At 42.9% G+C, this 19,603-nt stretch overlaps 1 protein-coding gene across 1 annotated transcript; it reads left to right on the top strand.

Annotated features, from left to right (window-relative positions):
* Positions 1 to 15,886: 15,886 nt before the first annotated feature.
* Positions 15,887 to 16,524, top strand: LOC101536110 (small ribosomal subunit protein uS7-like). The gene has a single exon (XM_058668341.1). The coding sequence runs from the start codon at positions 15,904 to 15,906 to the stop codon at positions 16,522 to 16,524; it is 621 nt and encodes a 206-aa protein (XP_058524324.1). The 5' UTR covers positions 15,887 to 15,903.
* Positions 16,525 to 19,603: the final 3,079 nt, after the last annotated feature.

Raw genomic sequence — 19,603 nt, 5'->3', positions numbered from 1 at the left:
CAAGAAGTGAATACTTGCAAAGGCTATTTAAATTCTGGCACGTTCAAATAAATGAACAGAGAGAAAAGAAATCTGGTCCCCGCCAATACCTTTTCACACCTCTTCAACAGTACTCCCCCACCCTGCCCCATCCCACCCCCTTCCCTGGGCCAGCCACAGACTGTCCTGCAGTCTCAAAATCATACTGATATGACCTGCAAGACTTCATGGAGTTCAGGTAGGACAGGGTGACCCAATCATCTTAACCATTCCCACTCCTAGGAAAAATACCAAATATGCTTATTCTTTTTTCCTCAGAGGTTCAAATGAACAGGACTTGATGAAGGGAAGGCCTCCGGGAATGGGCAGAGTTAGAGAACCAGCAAAAGCTGTACATCCAGTCACTGCTGCTCCTCAGCCTGTAGGGACAGAGGAGGGAGTAGAGTGCTTGTGGTCCAGGAAAGAGAGAGGCACCCCGCAAGAGTTACACTCACCCACGCATGCAGCCAGATCCACACACTTAGTGCACAGCAGGAAAAGAGCTAGGAAGAAAGACCCCTGTTTTCTCTCTCCCACCTTGCAGCTCTTGCTGGTAACTCACCATTGTCAACCCCAGTAAGAAACAAGTCAGCAAAGGCAGGTGCTCAGAATGTAGTCAGAAAGGGTGGAGAGCAGGCTTGGGCAGGTGGCAGCAATGAGAAAATTACTGTGCATGAAGAGGAAAAACAGAGTTTAGTGGTGTGGTAATGCATACTACAACAGAGGTTCCAGTCACTTTTTAAAGGAATGCTTTAACTTTTCCAATTAAAAACATCTGTGCTTTACGGCACTCACGGACAATCTTGCTGTGCTATAGGCGTTTTACAGCTGGAGCACCTCCTATAAATTCACATAGTTTCCCACTTTGTGTTCCTGCCCTACTTCAGTTGTCTTCTGGCTTTGACCCCACCAAGGGTCCCAGGGCCCACCAGCCTGTGATAACATGCAGGTGGGCTCCCACAGGCATGCCCACTGCCCCAGCTGGTTTGGCCTTGCAGACCCAGTGGTGCTGCATTTCTCATCCTGAGAAGCACTCTGTCCAGAGCCTGGGCCCAGGACAAGGCAGCGAGCCCTCCAGAGCTGCATATACCTACAGTCAATCTTCTATGGTCCTACTGGGGTGCCTGCTGCCCAGTCAGGCAAACACCTCTCCAGAAACCTGGGAAATCTCTTCTCAGTCTGAGAAAAGCCCTGCCCTTCCCCTTGCCTTCCTAACCATCTCATCCACAATTCCCTCTTCTACCTCCTCGGGGAGACCTCTCAATAGGCTTGGGATTTAAGCAACAAAAACTGGAGAATCTCTGCAGCCTGAGGAGGCTTCTTTGCCCACCACACAGTTGACACATCATCTTGTGCTTCAATGGGTGAGAGGCAGCACGGTGGAAGGGGAAATCAAGGCAGGAAAAGAAACCAATGAGTAGCTCAATATATGATCCAGCTGCATGTGTATTTCTTCAAACTTTAAGACAGCTACATTAATCCTCTTTTTAAATACCTATACTTTATGACACCTTGAAATTGAGGAATTTTGCCAACTCCAATGGACTTCCCCCTGCACCCCCACGAAGTTGGTTTATCCCAGAGACAGTAAATGACTCTCTGCACTGGCCTTGAAGATGCAAACCAACTCATCCCAAACCCTCACTCAGAACCAGCTCCTCTATTTAACTTATATATTTCAGGAGGCAACATTCCTTTTCCATAACTACACCACAACCACTGGTAGCCCCTCCACCATGGAGCCCAGGAAAATTATTCAAAGCATCCAATACTAGACAGAGCCAGCCTCTTCCCCAGACTCATTCATTGCTTCCCACGAAAACCAGGGGAAACAAGGTTCTGGCTCATAGTTTCCTCTCTCTTTCCTGCTGCTTCTTATCCCATCCTGGTTCTTCCTCTATGTACACCTGTAAGGCTATCATGCCTGCTGTTTGGGGGCTCTGTTGCTTTAAACTTTCTTCCCATGTCGTTGTTTCTTACCCTACCTGATCAAAGTAGACCTCAGATACAGTTTAGCAAAACCTAAATCCCAATTTTTACCAATGAGACACAGAATAGTTTAACTCATTGTTCAAAGCTACAGAGCAGCCAAGGATTCTAAAAGCCCTAACTCCTTTGCCTCCCAGGGTACCCTTTTAACTAGTTTCAGAGAGGGCAAAGCGATTTTGCTTCATGGGACAGTTCTCAATGACTGTATGGCCACTCATACTACACTGAGAAGGATTCTGGTCTCATAACCAACTCATTACTGGCTGGCAAGTGCTTATGTAAATGAAGGAGGCATATAATTCTGAATCTGCTTACTGAAAATGAAGTTATTTCTTACATGTAATGAAATGAACTGGAAGAAAAATGGGTTTGATTTGTGTGATCTATCAACAAAATCAAGAAGAAAATCTGTTAGGAATATCTCTTAGGAATCAAGTCAATAGGGAAAGCAGGTGACAATAAGCAAAGAGGAGGAATTTAGGCACTCATGGGACTCCACCACCACACCACCATCTAGAGAGGGACCAGAAGAATACAGGTGGAAATTTCACTCAAGTGTCATCACAGTCAAGCCTCTCACATAACAGTGGGTTACTCTATTAAGGCAGCTCTTTGATGTTGCTCTGATATTTCTTTTAATCTCTATTTTAATTTCACATTCCTTTAATTTGAGATACAGCAGAAAATATCAGAGCAGATAGAGGTAAAGACCAAGTAACTGGATTCCTGCCACCAATGTGGGAGACCTGGATTGTGTTTCTGGCTGCTGGCTCTGGCCCAGATCCAGATGTTGTGTGCATTTGCATACAACACCAAACACACAAACACACACTCACACACATATGTATTTGCATGTATGCATGCATGTATGTACATGTATGCATGTATATGAAAAGAGGTAGGCCAGTCCTGTGGTTTCACAGATAGAGCCCTCACTGAAATGCTGGCATCCTATATGGGTGCTGATTCATGCTGGCATCCTACATGGGTGCTGATTCAAGTCCCAGATACTCCACTTCCAATCCAGCTCCCTACAAATGGCCTGAGAAAAACAGTGGAAGATGATTCAAGTGCTTGATTCCCTGACACACACATGGGAGACCTGGATGCAGTTCCTGAATCCTGGCTTCAGTCTGGCCTAGTGCTGGCTTGTAACAGTCATCTAAGGAGTGAACCAGCAGATGGAAGTTGTCTCCTGCACTTCCCCAGACCCACACCCTGTGCCCGCCCCCTCTCTCTGTAGTTGACTTTCAAAATAAATAAATAACTCTTTAAATAACAAAGAAAGAAAAGAGACAAAAGGGGAGTCAGTGCATGCCTCTGATGCCTCCCACCAAGGATGACCCTAGAGATTAATTTGAAAATGTATTCACTCTTCCTCTTCCCAACCATCACCTACCCCAAGGAAATCAAGTCAGCAAAGCATGGATTACTTCGATTTTTCCCTTGTACTCTGTTCAGCAACTCTTTTTTTTTCAGCAACTCTTAATGTCTTGGCTTTTAGCACTGTAAGTCTGCAGCTTTTCATTGATTTATATAGAACTAGAAATCTTTGTCAGTTTAATTAAGAAAGAATTACGCACTGCTCTATATGCTTCTCATCTTAATTTTCAAAATTTTGCCTTGTTTTACATTGTAAATTTTGGAAACAATTTGTTCTGTCTTTAATCAGCACTTGCAGGTTTTGTTATTTGTTTTCCATTTTTTGCTCTTTTGGCTCCAAGTCCAATAAGGACAAAGATGCTTCAGATCATTCCCTGTCTCACAGCCTGTACCATTATGTTCATATTCATCATGCTTTGAAGAAAACTGCAAACCAATGTTGTTGTTTTTAAGAGGAAGCAGCTTGGGCATAGTATAAACTAGTTCAAAGATGATTGAATAATCACCCAAAATTTCTGAGGCTACTACTGTCTCCACCAATTTTCTAGCCCTAAACAATCATTTGTTTCCTCATATCTGTCCTGGCCTGCAGGACACAATGCTCAAACCTTGAGGGTGGACTGGGAATGCAGGGATGCTAGCCCTCGGGCTGCTGGCCCAAGAAACACACGAACACATGTACTTGGTGGAAGAGAGTGCCCATGCCCTTTATTTTACTCCTCATATATATACCTTATTCTCTAGGGGAGGAGGAGAAGGCAGAGTGGTTTCCTGGAACTAATTATCTTCATTGAAACAGGAGAGAAACTAATTATTTGAACAGGAACAAGGGTGGAGGTTCTGTTTTGCTTACTTTGCACGGGATGGTCTGGCCGCAATATCCTGCTTGCTGTGGCCCTGCTTGCCCTAGGTAGGTTTTGCAATGCAGCAGGTTGTCAGGCATGCCAAGTCTAAGGCCCGTAAGTTTCTGGTTCCTAACACATATCTGTAAGGTGCATAGATCTGAATTTCATGGGATGGGGCAAAGAGTACATTCACTTTGGAATTTATAAAATTCTGTTATTATTTTGTCGTTGTAAGCAATAGAAAATTGTGCTGGTTAATACAAAGATAAATTTAAAAATGGGAGAGATACTGGATTATTTCCAAAATTTACATCAAAGCTCGGAAAAACAAAAACCAATAATGTACTGAATACCCCAATTGCAGAAACCTACAGATCCTTTCTCAAGGGCATTGCCATGGGGTACTGCAGCTCTGATAGCCTTCTATCCTCCCAGCCTGGGCTCAAGGTTAGAAGTTTCAGCAGAAAGAATGCAACTGGGATGTGTGGAATGTCATGAGTGGTGTTCCCCTTTGTTTCTCCCCTTCCCCCAGAAACAACAAGAAATGGCAAATTTGGAAGTAACAAATTCACCCAATTTTCCCTAAACCTTGGTCATTCCCACCTTGATCAACCATGTAATAATTATTTTAAAAAATAAAATAAATTTTTAAAATTAAAAAAAGATAGCAAACAGTTTAAAAAAAAAGAATGCAACTGAATCAACTTAAGCATGAAGTCAGTACATGTGAAGCTATTTGATGACCAAGCCTGGAACAGAGTAAAGGGTACAGCATCTTTCACCAGAAGAAGGGATGAAAACAGGATTGGTAAAGTGTAACAGGCAGGTAAAATAAATAAATGAATAAATGACTTCATGGCATGCTGCCAGCTAACTATCCAAGACATGAAGACAATACACACATCATGATGACTCTAGGGTTCATAAATGTAGATTAAGTGAAAAACATTGAACAAGGTATTTAGTCAAGTGGTTAAGACACCAATGTCCCACACCAAACTGTGTGCATTCAATTCACGGCTCTGACTCCAGATTCCTGCTAATGCTGGACATGGGAAGCAATGTGATAGATCAAGTGACTGAGTTCCTGCAACCCATGTGGGAGACCGGGATTGTGGTCCTCACTCCCAGCTTCAGCCCCAGCCCAGCCCTAGCTGTTGCATTCATTTGAAGAACAAATCAGAAGATGGAATCCCTGTCTCTCTGTTTCTATCTCTCTATATATCTGTGTCTGTGTGTGTATCTGCCCTTCAAATAATTAAAACGGTAGTATGATAATCCCAAATAACCTGATAGGAAAAAATGCAAGAAAAGCTTTTTAAGCATTACATGGTTGGGAAGAGGATGAAGTAGAGGTTGTTACTGTTTCTCCAGCTGACCTATAAAAGTGAAACATAAAAGTAAAGATAATGTGAGGTGATTATTCTTTAAGGTATACAGAGGTAAAAGTAAAAACAACATGAAGTCGTTATTGTTTAAGCTCACTGTTGTTTTGAAGAAATAGACCATAACTAGATAGGACAATGTAATTTAACTTGCTTTATTCTTGCTTCTATAAAATGCTTTTACAGAAAAGTTAGTCAAGGGCCCACAAAATAAAATCTTAATCACTAAAGGAGTGGGCCCCCTATACTAGGAATTTTCATAATTAACTCTGTCCTTCTATACCAGGTAACAAGAAATTTTATAATTAACTGGGGTCCTATTATCCCAATAACCATCCAATATTTTGGAATGAGTTATCTGGGAAACCAAGTCTGTATCGAACTCTGTATGAACCTTATATCATCAACCTTGTATAAAAACCCTTCATATGTGCTGTTCAAGGCTGCACTCTGGTAAGGTGTGTTGTTCCCAGTTAGTCGGTCAGCTGCCTTGCCTCTCATTGTAATAAAACTTTGTTGTGACTGTCACTAATGAACGTAAAATTCTGTTTTCATGGTTGAATGGATGCAACAACTCATGTAACTATCATTGGGCCCTATGATTCACCATCACTTCTAACACCCATTCTGTGTTCCCTTCACCTTTTCCAGAACTTCTGACAAAACCAGGGAGCTCCTGTCATGAAAGGAGGAGTGGCCCTTCTAAAGGTGTGAGTCTTCCACAGACCTCCAGGCAGAGATCCAGCAATTTACACATGGATCACTTGGCCTTCCTCCAATTGTACTTATGTTTTCATGCAGCAGCTACTTCTCTTTGATAATCAAGGCAAAACACCTCCAGGCAATGGTGAATGCACTTTTGCTTGTCTGCATATGGTAAAGTGGGACCAAACCTGTTGCTGATGAAAGAATATCACCTCTGGGTACCCAAACCTTTAAGCCATTAGAAGCTAGAGTCACAAGAAGAGAATTCCTCTTCCCTTCAGTGGGTCAACAAAGATGAAGGATGAGGTTTGGCAGCTGAAAGTCATGATGGATTAAAAAAGATAGAAGTACCAATTATATCCAATACCTCCTGATGATCCCAGAAACTGATTTGATCCAAGGTATCAAATCAGAGTTCTAGTCAGGAAAAACAAGAAAGGCGAGGGAGACTAGCATTGTGACATGAGAGTAAAGCCACCACTTGTAACACCAGCATAGCAAGTTTGTGTCCCAGCTGCTCCACTTTTGATCCAGCCCCCTGTTATTGGCCTTGAAAAAAACATAATGGTCCAAAGTATTTGGGTCCCTGCCACCCTCATAGGAGACCCTGAAGAAGTTCCTGGCTTTGGCCTGGCACAGCACTGGCTGTTGCAACCAACAAGGGAGTGAACCAGTGGACAGATGATCTCTCTCTATCTTTCCCCATCCCTCTGTAACTCTTTCAAAACAAATTTTAAAACTTTCTACCCTGCCCCCCCCCCATTAGAACAATTACAGAAAACACAAAATGCACTACTGGAAATTGTACCATTCAGTTACACATATCGTTAGAATTCAGTCACATGATCCCACTGAGCCATGTAGATACTGAAAAATGCCATCTTTGTTCGAGGCAGCCTGGACGCTGCAAAAGAAAATTAAATCAGATGTATTGGAGGACAACCAGTGGTCCCCACCCCTGGAAAGGAGGGAAAACTGTACATTTTCTCCCATGAAGGAGTAGCACAATGTGTCCTGCAGCAGTTTACAGGTTCAGATTATCCAAGTGTCCAATATTATCTCAGATTTCACAGTCTCTGCTGTCTAGATTATTCTTCTTCCCAGTATTCTGTGAAAATACTAGCAAAGCTGTAAATCCAATCCCCAAGTATGCATTAGTGATACTGTAAGCCAGCAACTGTCAAATCTATCTCTGTTTCATTCTCAGTATCTCCAACCCTGTAGAGTTAACAAACAATAAAAGATCCTTTCATGCTGGTCACATAAAAGCTTCAATTTCCATCCCCTGCTTTGTGGTGAGAATTGTGAAATATGAGCTCAGTGGAAGGGCTGTCAGAGGAAACCACCCTGCCCCCATGTATCATCTTCACAGGAGTCTCTAGCTGCAGCTCTCTCACTCACTCCATCAGCCCATCAGCCTCAAAGGGATGCAGTCCCAAGAGAACAGTGTCAATAACTCAAGCAGCTCTTTCATCGTTTAATGGCATCAGATATAGTTACCAACCCAAAGTAAAGAGGCAGAGGAAGCCTCACTTCCTTTTACCCCATCTTAGCCCAATAAGCAATTCCAAGTGGTTCATATATCCTTTGCTTGCAACCTACTTGCTTGTACTAATTTTGGCATCCATTAAGGTACTAGAATGGAGTGCTGGGAGGAAATATTCTTAAAGGCTTATGCATTTAGCCTCTATAACTCTCTTCCTCATATCATCATTATCATTTTTCTGAGCAACAAGCCATCCCTCATTTACAACTAAGGACCTACTGAGGTGAATGCAAAAAAAAAAAAGGGTATGTTAGCTGTCATTTCTTAGAGAAACAATTTGTAATTTCTAACTTTATTTTCAAATGATACAAAGACCTCTACCACTGACAGCTGAAAATACTTTCTGAATATTAATGTTTTTCTCTGTAAGGCAAGTGTTTGATGCAGTGGTAAAGACACTCTTGTGAAGCCTATATCCCACACTGGAGTGTCTGGATTCAATTTCAGGCTCCACTTTGAAATCCAGCTTCCTCCTAATGCACACTTGGCGCCAGCAGGTGATGACTCAAATAGGTGACGGCTCAAACATGAAAACCTTACTTCAGCATGGCAGCCCTGGCTCTTGCAGGCATTTGGGGAGTTAAACAGCATACAAAATCAATCACTATCTCTCTCTCTATCTCTATCTCTCTGTCTTGCTCACTTGCTCTCTCTCCCTCCCTCCCTTCCTCCTTTTCTCCCTCCCTTCCCTCTCCTCCACTTTCAAATAAGTATAAAGAAATACCCAGATAAAACTTTTCATTGATCTTCATGACTTTCACCAGCGACATTAAGCATTCCAGCATTCTACTCTCAGACCACAGCTTACCATCTTTCCTGCTGCTTGCTTTTGGAGCTGAGAATTGGTCTCCATCAACTCCTCCAAGTTTCTTCGTCCAGTTCTAACATCCTGGTTGAAATTCCACAATCCATCATTTCAGTACCTCTTCTTTATTCATTCATTGACTAGTTCAAGCAATATTTATTGGACTTCTTGTATTTGTAAGAAAAGAAAAGGCAAAAAATAAAAAAGAAAAAAGAAAAGGCAAGGTGAAAAAGAAGTAAAAAGATGTCTGCCCCAATGTATTTCTGTCTTCCCTCATTCTGATAAAGAATAGAAAAAGGAAAGTAAGAAAAGAAATAAATTCAACTTTATTATTATGGCCATGAAATCAAAAGAGTCAAGCTAGAGAATAGCAAAGAGGCATGCATTAGATAGTGTGATAGAATGATGCACCCCAAAATATCTGTCTGAATATCAGCTCCTAGAACCTGTGAATACATGAGGTTACAGAACAAGGAATGGAAATTGATACAGAATTGATGCTCCCAACAGGTAACCTTGAGATAGGAAGATTTTCCTGTATTATCCTGTGTTTCCTGTATTATGGGGTTGTCCTGATATAATCACAGGGGTGTTTAAAGGTAGAAGAGAAAATTGAAAAGGAGAGTCAAAGAAAAGGTAGCATGGTGTTGGCTTTGAAGATAAAATGGAAATAATCATGTACCAAAGAATACAAGCAACATGTAGAGCTGGAAAAGGGAAGGAAGGTACATTCTTCCCTAAAGCCTCCACAAGGAATTCTTCCTGGCAACATCTTGATTTTAGGTTTCTGCACTCCAGAACCATAAAATCATACCTCTGTGTTCTTTAAACCTCTAATCTTGTGGTGACTTGGTATGACAACAATAGAAAACTAACAAGGATAGAATGAACAGTAAAAGTATTTCTAAGGCAATGATGTTTAAAATAGACCTACCCACAAAACATTTAATAAACAGAGGCAGAAGAAAGGACACATGTAAAACCCTAAGTGGGAAAGAGCCCGGGTGTGTCTGTAGAAGTGAAAGTACTTTTCTGTAGCCAAAGTTCAGAGACTGAAGAAGAAAGTTGCATGAACTAGTTCCAGAAAGTGGCCAATATTGCAGTTTAGTATATTAAGTCTCCACTTGCAATGCAGGCATCCATAAGAACACCAGTCAGAGTCCTGGCTGCTCCACTGATGATGCAGCTCTCTGCTCATGTGCTTGGAAATGCAGCAGAGGATTGCTCCTGTACCCATATGGAAGACCTGGAAGAGGCTCCTGGATCCTGCTTTCAGATCAGCTCAGCTCTGGCCATTGTGGCCATGTGGGATGGAAGACATCTGTATCTCTAGCTCTATTCTTCTGTCTGTCTGTCTATCTATCTATCTATCTACCTCTTTCTCTCTGTAAACCTGCCTTTCATATAAAAATAATCTTTTTTTAAAAAGAATTTTGGATTTTAACCTAGATAAATGTAGATTCTTCAAAACGTTCATGGGGAAGCATGAATTATAAAAACACTATACACCAACATTAAAATATTTTTTGCCCCACAACAAACTGTCAATCTTTTGAAGACTCTGAATAAAAAGCATTGCCTAGAAATGAGGACACATGAGTGTGAGTTCTGAGAAAATAGCTAGTATAGAAGAGTCCTCTCAAGGAGCAGGAAAGCTCAACTACCAGTGAATCACAGTAGAATCACTAGCATATTGGAATGCTCACTTATAGTTCACGATCTCAAGTTCAAATAACACCAGTCATCTGGTAGGTATGCTTTCTTCCAATAGCATTCAGCTAGCAATTCACTTAGTTTCTTTACATAGGCCAAGTGATATCATACAGACTGTAAACAAATAGATGATCTGATTCTTCATAAAAACTCTACAAAGTAATTGACCTGTCATTAACATCTCTAAGTCATAGAGGAATTAAAATAAAAATGGGCATGGAATCTAGGCAAGTAAAAGAAGAATGAAAAGCCAGAGGGTTGACTAAGAATAAGAGACTGAAGGCGAAAGGGGAGGCTGGAAGGATTAAGGGGTTGACAATTTCATTGACACACTTCAAGTAAGCTGAAAGGATTAAATTGATTAGATGGGCGAATCACAGTTTCAAAGTGAGATTTCATACTTGATAGCAGTTCCTGGAATAGCAGAATCTAAGGTAAGACCATAACCATGAAATTTTATAACTGAGTAAATGAAAGACAATAACTTATTAAGTATGAGTGGCTTTAACAGCTTAAGATCTCACGTAATGAATAGTTCAGTAATGTGGCTGATGAAGTCAACTATTACATTATCAGAAATTAGACTATTATCCAGGTAGTAAGATAAGTGAATAGAAGCAATCCACCCATGTAAAAAACATAGGGGCAGAGTTTAGAGCCAGATGGCTAAACCTCAAACATACTATTTTTACAACAGGGAAATAAATTAATGGCCTAGAAGCCAGACAGATGCTCATATATACCCTGCTCTGTGGTTTGCAGGATATGTAACAAACTATGTCTATTAAAGAGATGCCCTAAGGGGAAGCTAGGTTTTTGCTTTTCAGGGGTTCTCAGACTTGGATACACATGAGCACCACCTAAGAAGTATTTAAGAATCCATGTTCAGGCTATAACCCTGATCCAATTAAGTCAAACTGGATTCTAGTTATAAAAACTTAAAACATTCACAGTTACCTTTACCCATCTCTACAGCTGAAGCATGATGCATTCAAGGTCCATAAACCATATGTAACAAGTAAATGTGGTTACAGTTCAACATAACATTATTCAAAGACACTCTATGATTATCATAAAGTGAAAAATTATTCTCTGTTAAATTTTTCTTGTGATGCCCTGCAAAAGCAGGAATCAGATTGCATTTGGTCCATGGGCTATAGTTTGCCAACCCTTGATAGTGGGAAATTCATGCTGAAAGAGCTGCAGCTCCAGAGGACACAGCAGGAGGGGTAGATATGATCCCAGGCCCTTCATTCTGTTAACATACCCCTTAAACGCACGGATGACCATAAATAAATCCAAACATCTTTAACCTGGCAACTGAGCATTCCTGGCAAAAATCACAATTTCTGTAGCCTCTGAATCTATGCATCAGCCTCCACCCCTACTAGCTCCATCAATTCTTTCAGACAACCACAGCGACTTTTCTTTTTTCTAAAAATCTGATCATTTTACTCTCTTGCTCAAATCCTTCCAAGTGTTCCTGAGGTCTCCCAGTTGAATACAAATACTTCAATATGTAAACCACCACCCAGCTTCCTAACTTGGCATCCACACCCACCCTGTTGCTGGCATCCCAGGTATCTTGCATGTCTTTTAGTTCCATAAAGGCCTCTTTTGTGTTCGTGTCCTACCTGCAAGGGCATCCCTTCTCCACCTAGTACTCTGCTTTCTTCCTTAGGTCCTACCTTTGATGTCATTTCCAGCTAATTTGGGTTCAGTGTCTCTTCACATGCTGCATGAAAAAGCTTAGAACTACTGTTGTCATCTTAAACAAGTGTTGCTTGATAAACCAATCCCTTTATTCTTTGCTTCCCACTGCCCCTGAGAAGTTTACCATTGGTAGAGTTCTTCCTCTACTAGTAGATTAAAAGCTCTGTCCTCTAACGTAATTTGATCACTTTAAGCAGCAAAACAAACTCAGTTTAGAAAATAGAATTTCCACTCCAATATATTATTTCATACTTCTGTCTTTGTGTCTCTCTGTTTAGATTTAAGGTACTGAAATGTAAGGCAAATATTTGGCCTAGCAGTTAGAATGCCAGTGAAGACATCCACATCCCCTGTAAGAGTTCCTGTGTTTGAGTCCCAGTTCCAAGTCCCCATTCCAACTTCCTGTCATTGCACACCCTTGGGCTCATAGCCCAGACGATGGCAAGCATTTGAGGAGTGAACCAGTAGTTAAAGTGATGAAATGCAATTATTGGAGGTTACATTATTATCTATTTTACCAAATAGTCCCACAAGTCTCAATGGATTGGACCAGAAAATGTATGCTCAGGGGTGGAAAGGTAGAATAGGAGGGCTTTCTTCATGAAGTAATTCACTATTCAGGCTAATGAATGCTCCGCCATCTTCAACGTTCTGTTTCCAAAGTTGCTTTGGCCATCAATATCTAATTACAAATGAACAAAAGGCTGAGAATTGTGCAGAGAAGTGTTTATGGGTTCAGCCCAAGAGTGAGCAGTCACACTTCCACGTACATCTCATTGTATAGAACTCAGTCACATGCATACACCCTAACAGCAAGGAAAACAAAAATCAAGTCAGTTGAGCAACAGGAAATGGGTTTGGGAGCTAACCTTTACCACTATGAAGAAGTACATCTTGGCTTCTTCATGAGGAAGAGGTTGGTGATCTGGGAAGAGGTTGGTGATTTGGGAAAACCACTAGACTCTGCATTAGGACATCTGACTCTAGTCCCACTCTGCTACTAAGCACTTGTCAGGCCTCAAGCAATTCATTTTCCCATGAGCCTCAGCATTGTCACCCATAAAGCGCAGGTTTATATTGAAACTAACATGCAACTGGAAAACCTAAAATCTATCTAGAGTTCCATCCTTCCTTACTGTTAGTTATTTAAAAAGATGGGAGAGTTCTAGTTCATATGATATTACGAATTATTATGCGCAGCTAATTCCCGCAACCTGGTTCTTTACCCTAAGCTGAAAACACCAGATGCAAGGAGGTATCTTAGGAGGTTTATTCCGACGGGGCAGGAACAGGGTAGAGGTGGTGAAGATCAGGAAAGAAGGGGAGAGGAGAGGAAGAGCCACACCTGGGGGCCCTTTTTGTCTGCCAGGTGTGGGGGTTGGGGATTGGGAGGGATTGAGGGCAGGCCCCCAGGGGATTGGCGCCTGCAGGTGAATGCCTAGGGATGATTGGTGAGTGGGCAGGGTTGGGGAAGGGGCTGGAAGATTGGGAGGGTGAGATTCAGGTGGAATGCCAGGTTACATCCGATTGGTGGATAGCTAGGCTGGCACGAATTTCGTGAGCTGTGAGGAAGAAGGAATGGCGCCAGGTCCAGGGAAGGATATTGGAATAACTCCTTACACTTACCATCTCCATTGCTCCCAGATTTACCTAAAGCATCCTCTTTCTCGTCTGGATTTTTACATCAGTTTCTTACCTTTTATGATTTTTTTTTTTTCTTAGAAAGGCAGATTTACAGAGAGAAGGGGACACAGAGAGGAAGATCTTCCATCTGCTGGTTCACTCCCTGAGTGACCACATCAGCTAGAGCTGGGCCAATCTGAAGCCAGGAGCCAGGAGCTTTCTCCGGGTCTCCCACACATATGCAGGGTCCTAAGACTTTGGGCCACCCTCTACTGCTTTTCCAGGCCACAAGCAGGGAGCTGGATGGGGAGCTGAGCAGCTGGGACACAAACTGGTAACCACATGGGATTCCAGCATGTGCAAGCGAGGGTTTAGCCACTGAGCCATCGCACCAGGCTCAATTACACCAGTTTCTTAATCAGTTTCTCTTAGGCAGCATCTCTAAAAGATCCAAGTTGGACAACTACTATATTACTCCAAATATACTTATTTCAATTCAATTTTAAAAGCAGTTACAGAACACACCATTCTCATTCTTACCATCACTCTAGTTTGGAATACCCACCCACACGTCCCTCTCTTCCCCACTCAAAACATTCCACCTGCTCCATGAAATGATGTACTTATGGCAAAGTTCCCTTCCCCTGCTCTCAAATACCCCTCTTACTATTTATCATGCACTTAGATACTCCTACATAAGAGCCAAGCTATTTGTGCACATCTTATCTTTTCTACTAAATTGTAAGTTCCCTGAGGGAAGCTCCCATAGATTGTATTGCAAAATGCACCCTGCTAGGTGCTTAATTATTTACTGAATGAATGAATGACTAATGACAGAAGAGAACTGTTAAAAGGCAGAAGTGAGGCAGCCCTGTTGGAAACAGCAGTGAGTCCTGTTTCAGCTTGGCAAGCACATTGTTTTCTGATTGTTTTTCTCAGAGTCTACTATGGCCACACTGAACAGTCTGTAGGAAGAATGGAAGGTGTGGATCTTTAGCCAAGATAATGATTGCACCAGGGTCTGATTCAATTCAGTCTTGCCCAAGGGTAGTATTAGAAAGCCAGTTAAATGAGAGATCATATTCTGTCAAATTCTGCAAAACTGGCTGGGCGTCTGCCAAGTGAGAAATTACAGCTGGACAATAATTTTTCTCTCTTTTAAATATGAAGTCCTGTGTTCTGAAACAAAATTGATACTTTTTTTGGAGAATTCAATGCGTATGAACAATTATTCTTTTAAATCAAATAAAATTATTCTTTTAAAATTTAATAAAGTCTTTCCTCCTCAGTGGCAGAAAATCATGAGCCAGTTACATGAATCCATTGTTTCAGCCTCCATTTCCCTTTGGCCTGTCTGAATCAATAAACATCAGTCGGGTTGCAACCAGTGAGCTCAGATGGACAGAGACTATGGTTCACATCAAGTCAGCCTCCATGTGCTTGGTGCCCTGGGTGGCCCATGAGCTATTCTCCCTCCACATGCCCAAAGTACATCCTCATCCAAAGGTGCACAATGCACCACAGGCACAAATGAGTACAGATGTGAATGATAAGCAAAACTCTCCCTCAGTTCTACACAAGCTGCCTACATGGCACATCCCACCTGCATCAGCAGCCCTATGTTATAGAATCTTGCCCACATAAATCTCCACACAATCATGTGCTCACCTTAATCACTTTCAGTTATGTGCTTCTCCTCTGGACCACACACAGGAGCTGGCACTTAAAAGACATTCACAGTGGCCTAGAGGCTGAAGTCCTCTCCTTGAAGGCACCAGGATACCATATGAGCACCAGTTCTAATCCCGGCAGCCCTGCTTCCCAGCTCCCTGCTTGTGGCCTGGGAAAGCAGTCGAGGACAGCCCCAAAGCCTTGGTATCCTGCACCCTTGTGGGAGACCCAGAAGAAATTCCTGGCTCCTGGCTTCAAATGAGTTCAGCTCTGGCCATTGTAGCCAACTGGGGAGTGAATCATCAGATGGAAGATTGCCCTCTTTCCCTCTCCCCCTCTCTGTATATCTGACTTTGCAACAAAAATAAATCTTTAAAAAAAAAAGTATTGTTTCTAATCTTCACACCAATTCTGGGCAGTAAGAACGAAACTATGTTGCTCTTCCTGTCTGGACCAGCACATGGTTCTGAGTGAACCAGCAGTAGAGCCGCCAGCTGCAGCCCCAGGATGACCGAGTGGGAGACAGATGCACCTGCAGTGGCAGAAACCCCAGACATCAAGCTCTTTGGGAAGTGGAGCACTGATGACATGCAAATAAACGATATTTCCCAGCAGGATTACATTGCAGTAAAGGAGAAGTATGCCAAGTATCTCCCACACAGTGCAGGGCGCTATGCTGCCAAGAGCTCCCACAAAGCCCAGTGCCCCATCGTGGAGCGCCTCACCAACCCCATGATGATGCACAGCCACAACAATGGCAAGAAGCTCGTGACTGTGCACATCATCAAGCACACCTTTGAGATCATTCACCTGCTGACTGGGGAGAACCCTCTACAGGTCTTAGTGAATGCCATCATCAATAGTGGCCCCCGGGAAGACTCCACGCACATTGGGCGAGCTGGGACGGCAGGCTGTGGATGTGCCCTGCTGTGCCATGTTAATCAGGCCATCTGGCTGCTGTGCACGGGTGCTTGGGAAGCTGCCTTCCTAAACTTCAAAACCACTGCTGAGTGCCTAGTTGACGAGCTCATCAATGCGTATAAGGATTTCTCCAACTCCTATGTCATCAAGAAGAAGGACGAACTAGAGCCAAGTCCAACTGCTGATTTCCCAGCCACTGCCCAATAAACCTGTCTGCCGTTTGAGGTGACCCCCACAAAAAAAAAAAGAATGAAACTATGTTACTGGTGGAAAAAAAAACAAGGATCAAAGTTGTCCTGCACATGGTTCAAGGTCATACAGTTGGTGTGTAGTAGGCCAAGATTCTAGCTAATGATCAGCTCTGGAGCCATGCATTTTCCACTGGAGCTTGCTGCCTGCTCATTCAATATTTCCACCCATCCCCTTCTTGCAACAGGTCTCTGCAGACTGCAGAGTACAGAACTCCTTCATACCCATCATCTCATTTCTTCCCCATAGCAACCTGTTGAGGTAGATGGAGCACTTACAACCCCCACTTCACAGACCAGGAAAGTTAAGACTGTGTGAGACCTAACTCAATTCCAGTACTTCTTCCTGGAGATCCACAGCTAAACCATGATTAGATCATGACACAGAAGAATGCAAAGTATTTTCAATTATATAATCAGTAAGTCACACTCTCCATTTGAAAAGCTTACATTGTTTTCCACGCCTGTCAGATTAAATCTGACCACATCATTGCATCCTGTAAGACCCCTCTAATCTGCTGCTTCACCAGCCTCCTCTCGGTGGCCTGGCTGTACTATTCCTTTGAGCCAAAGCAAAGTGTCCTGCATTCTCTGCAGACATCATAATGGCATATGCTTGCCTCTCGGCCTGGAAAACTCCTTGTCCTTTCAACATCAGTGCTTGGCCAACTCCCTTAGAAAGCCTTGCATGGTACCGTTCAATTGTCTTGAAATAAACTGGTCCACCTGTTTTTGTGCCCTTAGTAGGTGTCCACATTTATACCTGAGATTTTCCCACCAGTAAGAACTGTTTTCCTTGGCTTGTTGGTAATGATAGCTGAGTTCCTCACATACAACCATGACACCCTGCACACTCCAGCCACCAAGAAATGGGTTACCATATGCCCCTGGCTCCCCTCATAACCCACACCAGCCTTTTCATTTTTACAACATCGCAGGCACATTCTCACCTCTAGGCCTTTGCTCTTACCTCTCTTTGTCTAAAATAGCCTCTCTCTAAAAATCTACAGTCTGACCTGTTCCCTGATACCTTTAAAAATATGAATTCATTGGGCCCGGCGGCGTGGCCTAGAGGCTAAAGTCCTCGCCTTGAAAGCCCCAGGATCCCATATGGGCGCTGGTTCTTATCCCGGCAGCTCCACTTCCCATCCAGCTCCCTGCTTGTGGACTGGGAAAGCAGTTGAGGACGGCCCAATGCATTGGGACACTGCACCCGCGTGGGAGACCCGGAAGAGGTTCCAGGTTCCCGGCTTCGGATCGGCGCACATTGGCCCGTTGCGGCTCACTTGGGGAGTGAATCATCGGATGGAAGATCTTCCTCTCTGTCTCTCCTCCTCTGTGTATATCTGGCTGTAATAAAAATGAATAAATCTTTTAAAAAATAGATGAATTTATTTTATTTGGGAGGCAGAGTGACACAGAGACAGAGAGACCTTCCACCTATGGGGTTACTTCCCAAATGGCTGCAATACTCAACACTGCACCAGACCAAAGCCAGGAACCAAAACCTCCATCTGAGTCTGTCTCCCATATGCTAGCAGAGGCCCAAGCTCTTGGTCATCTTCCTCTGCCATCCCAGGTACTTTGGAACAGAACTAGACTGGAAACAGCATAGCTGGAACTGCAGCCAACACTCCATTATTGGGATGCTGAGGTTTAATCTACTGTGCCACAGCACTCTTCCCACTGATGCCTTCTGGTACCTTCTCTATGAACACCCATTGGATTTCTCTCCCTACTCCTTTCTCTCTTCCAGTATCCTTTATTCTCTCTATGTACTTCATTTCTCTTCAAAGTATTTCTCAACATCTAAGAGAATGTATTTTTCATATTTTTCCTGTCTTATGAATAAACTAATGACTCTGCAGCCTTCCTTTTTCCTACCCCCACCCACAAAGAAACCCTCAGCAAACTACTCAGCTCCCTCCTGTTGCCTGGAATATTCTAAACAGCTAGCCAAGTCCATTTTGTTTCTGTGAGCCAGGTCCAAGCCAAACAAGCAAAGATACAACACAATGCATTGACAGAGCTATGGGTTGAAGCAAAAAAATTGTGGTCTAGGCAATCCTTCAACTGAGTCCTGGATCATTCACTAGGGGGAGCCAGGGTACAGGATCAAGGGGGGCAGTGGAAAAGCAAGCCAGGGTCAAGGCGTCATTACCAGCAAGGGACAGTACAGTGTTGAGAAAAATCACAGACACAGTATAAGCTTTTATGTGTTTGGTGATAAATTCCATATGCAGACCAGAGTCCAAAAAGATAACAAATATATGATGGATAAATGAATAGCCAGTGGAAAATGCAGGGGAACAGCTCCAAGCTACTGCTGAGTGGCACATTTCTGGCTTCTCTATTAAAACAATCTGGCTGTGTGGGAGCTGTGATTCACATCCCCAGAGCTACAGGTGCCATGCCAACTCCAACCCTCAATTAGCACAAGCCAATGCAGAGCACAGCAAGCGCTCACAGTCTACTATTCATCTCCACCCCACAATCAGGGAAATAAGGACAACACTCCCAACAGATTCTGTGGCAAAATCATTTCATTAGGTAAACCTTGTACAGGCTTTGGGTTCATGGTCTGTGGTCCTGGCCTGAGTACCAGAAGCTCCCCACTGTGGTTCCTCTAAGCAAGCACAAAGCAAATCCTACAAGAGCTTGCCACTCCTCCTAGCAAGAGTCAAGCCTACCAGGAAACACTGGGGACAGTCCCCAGCATAGGAAAGCTAGGCCATGGAGGAGCTTTATATGAACATCATCCAGTTTAGAGAGTTAAAATACCTAGCACATTTTGACTCCAGAAGTTTGGAAAAGGTTGGGGAGGCACACAGGCACAGCCAGATGCTCTCTACCTCTGCATGGCATATTGGAAAGTTAGGAGATGAGAAAAGTATGCAAGGCCAAGAAGTAGTCCTTTATTCCTTTCAAGTTTTCTCTGGCTCTCCCCTTCATTTCACCAATAGTGATGACTATTTTTTTAAACAGAACATGGCTAAAGTTCCATGGATCTCAAAATATTTTCTTTATTTTTCCCAAGG

Source organism: Ochotona princeps, chromosome 8 (assembly GCF_030435755.1).
Source record: "Ochotona princeps isolate mOchPri1 chromosome 8, mOchPri1.hap1, whole genome shotgun sequence".
NCBI classification, from domain to species: Eukaryota; Metazoa; Chordata; class Mammalia; order Lagomorpha; family Ochotonidae; genus Ochotona; species Ochotona princeps.
This window is presented reverse-complemented; position numbering and strand designations above follow the sequence as displayed.

Bases quoted from the DNA above. Each gene is read 5' to 3' on its own strand.
- LOC101536110 (XM_058668341.1), top strand. From the start codon at position 15,904: ATGACCGAGTGGGAGACAGATGCACCTGCAGTGGCAGAAACCCCAGAC.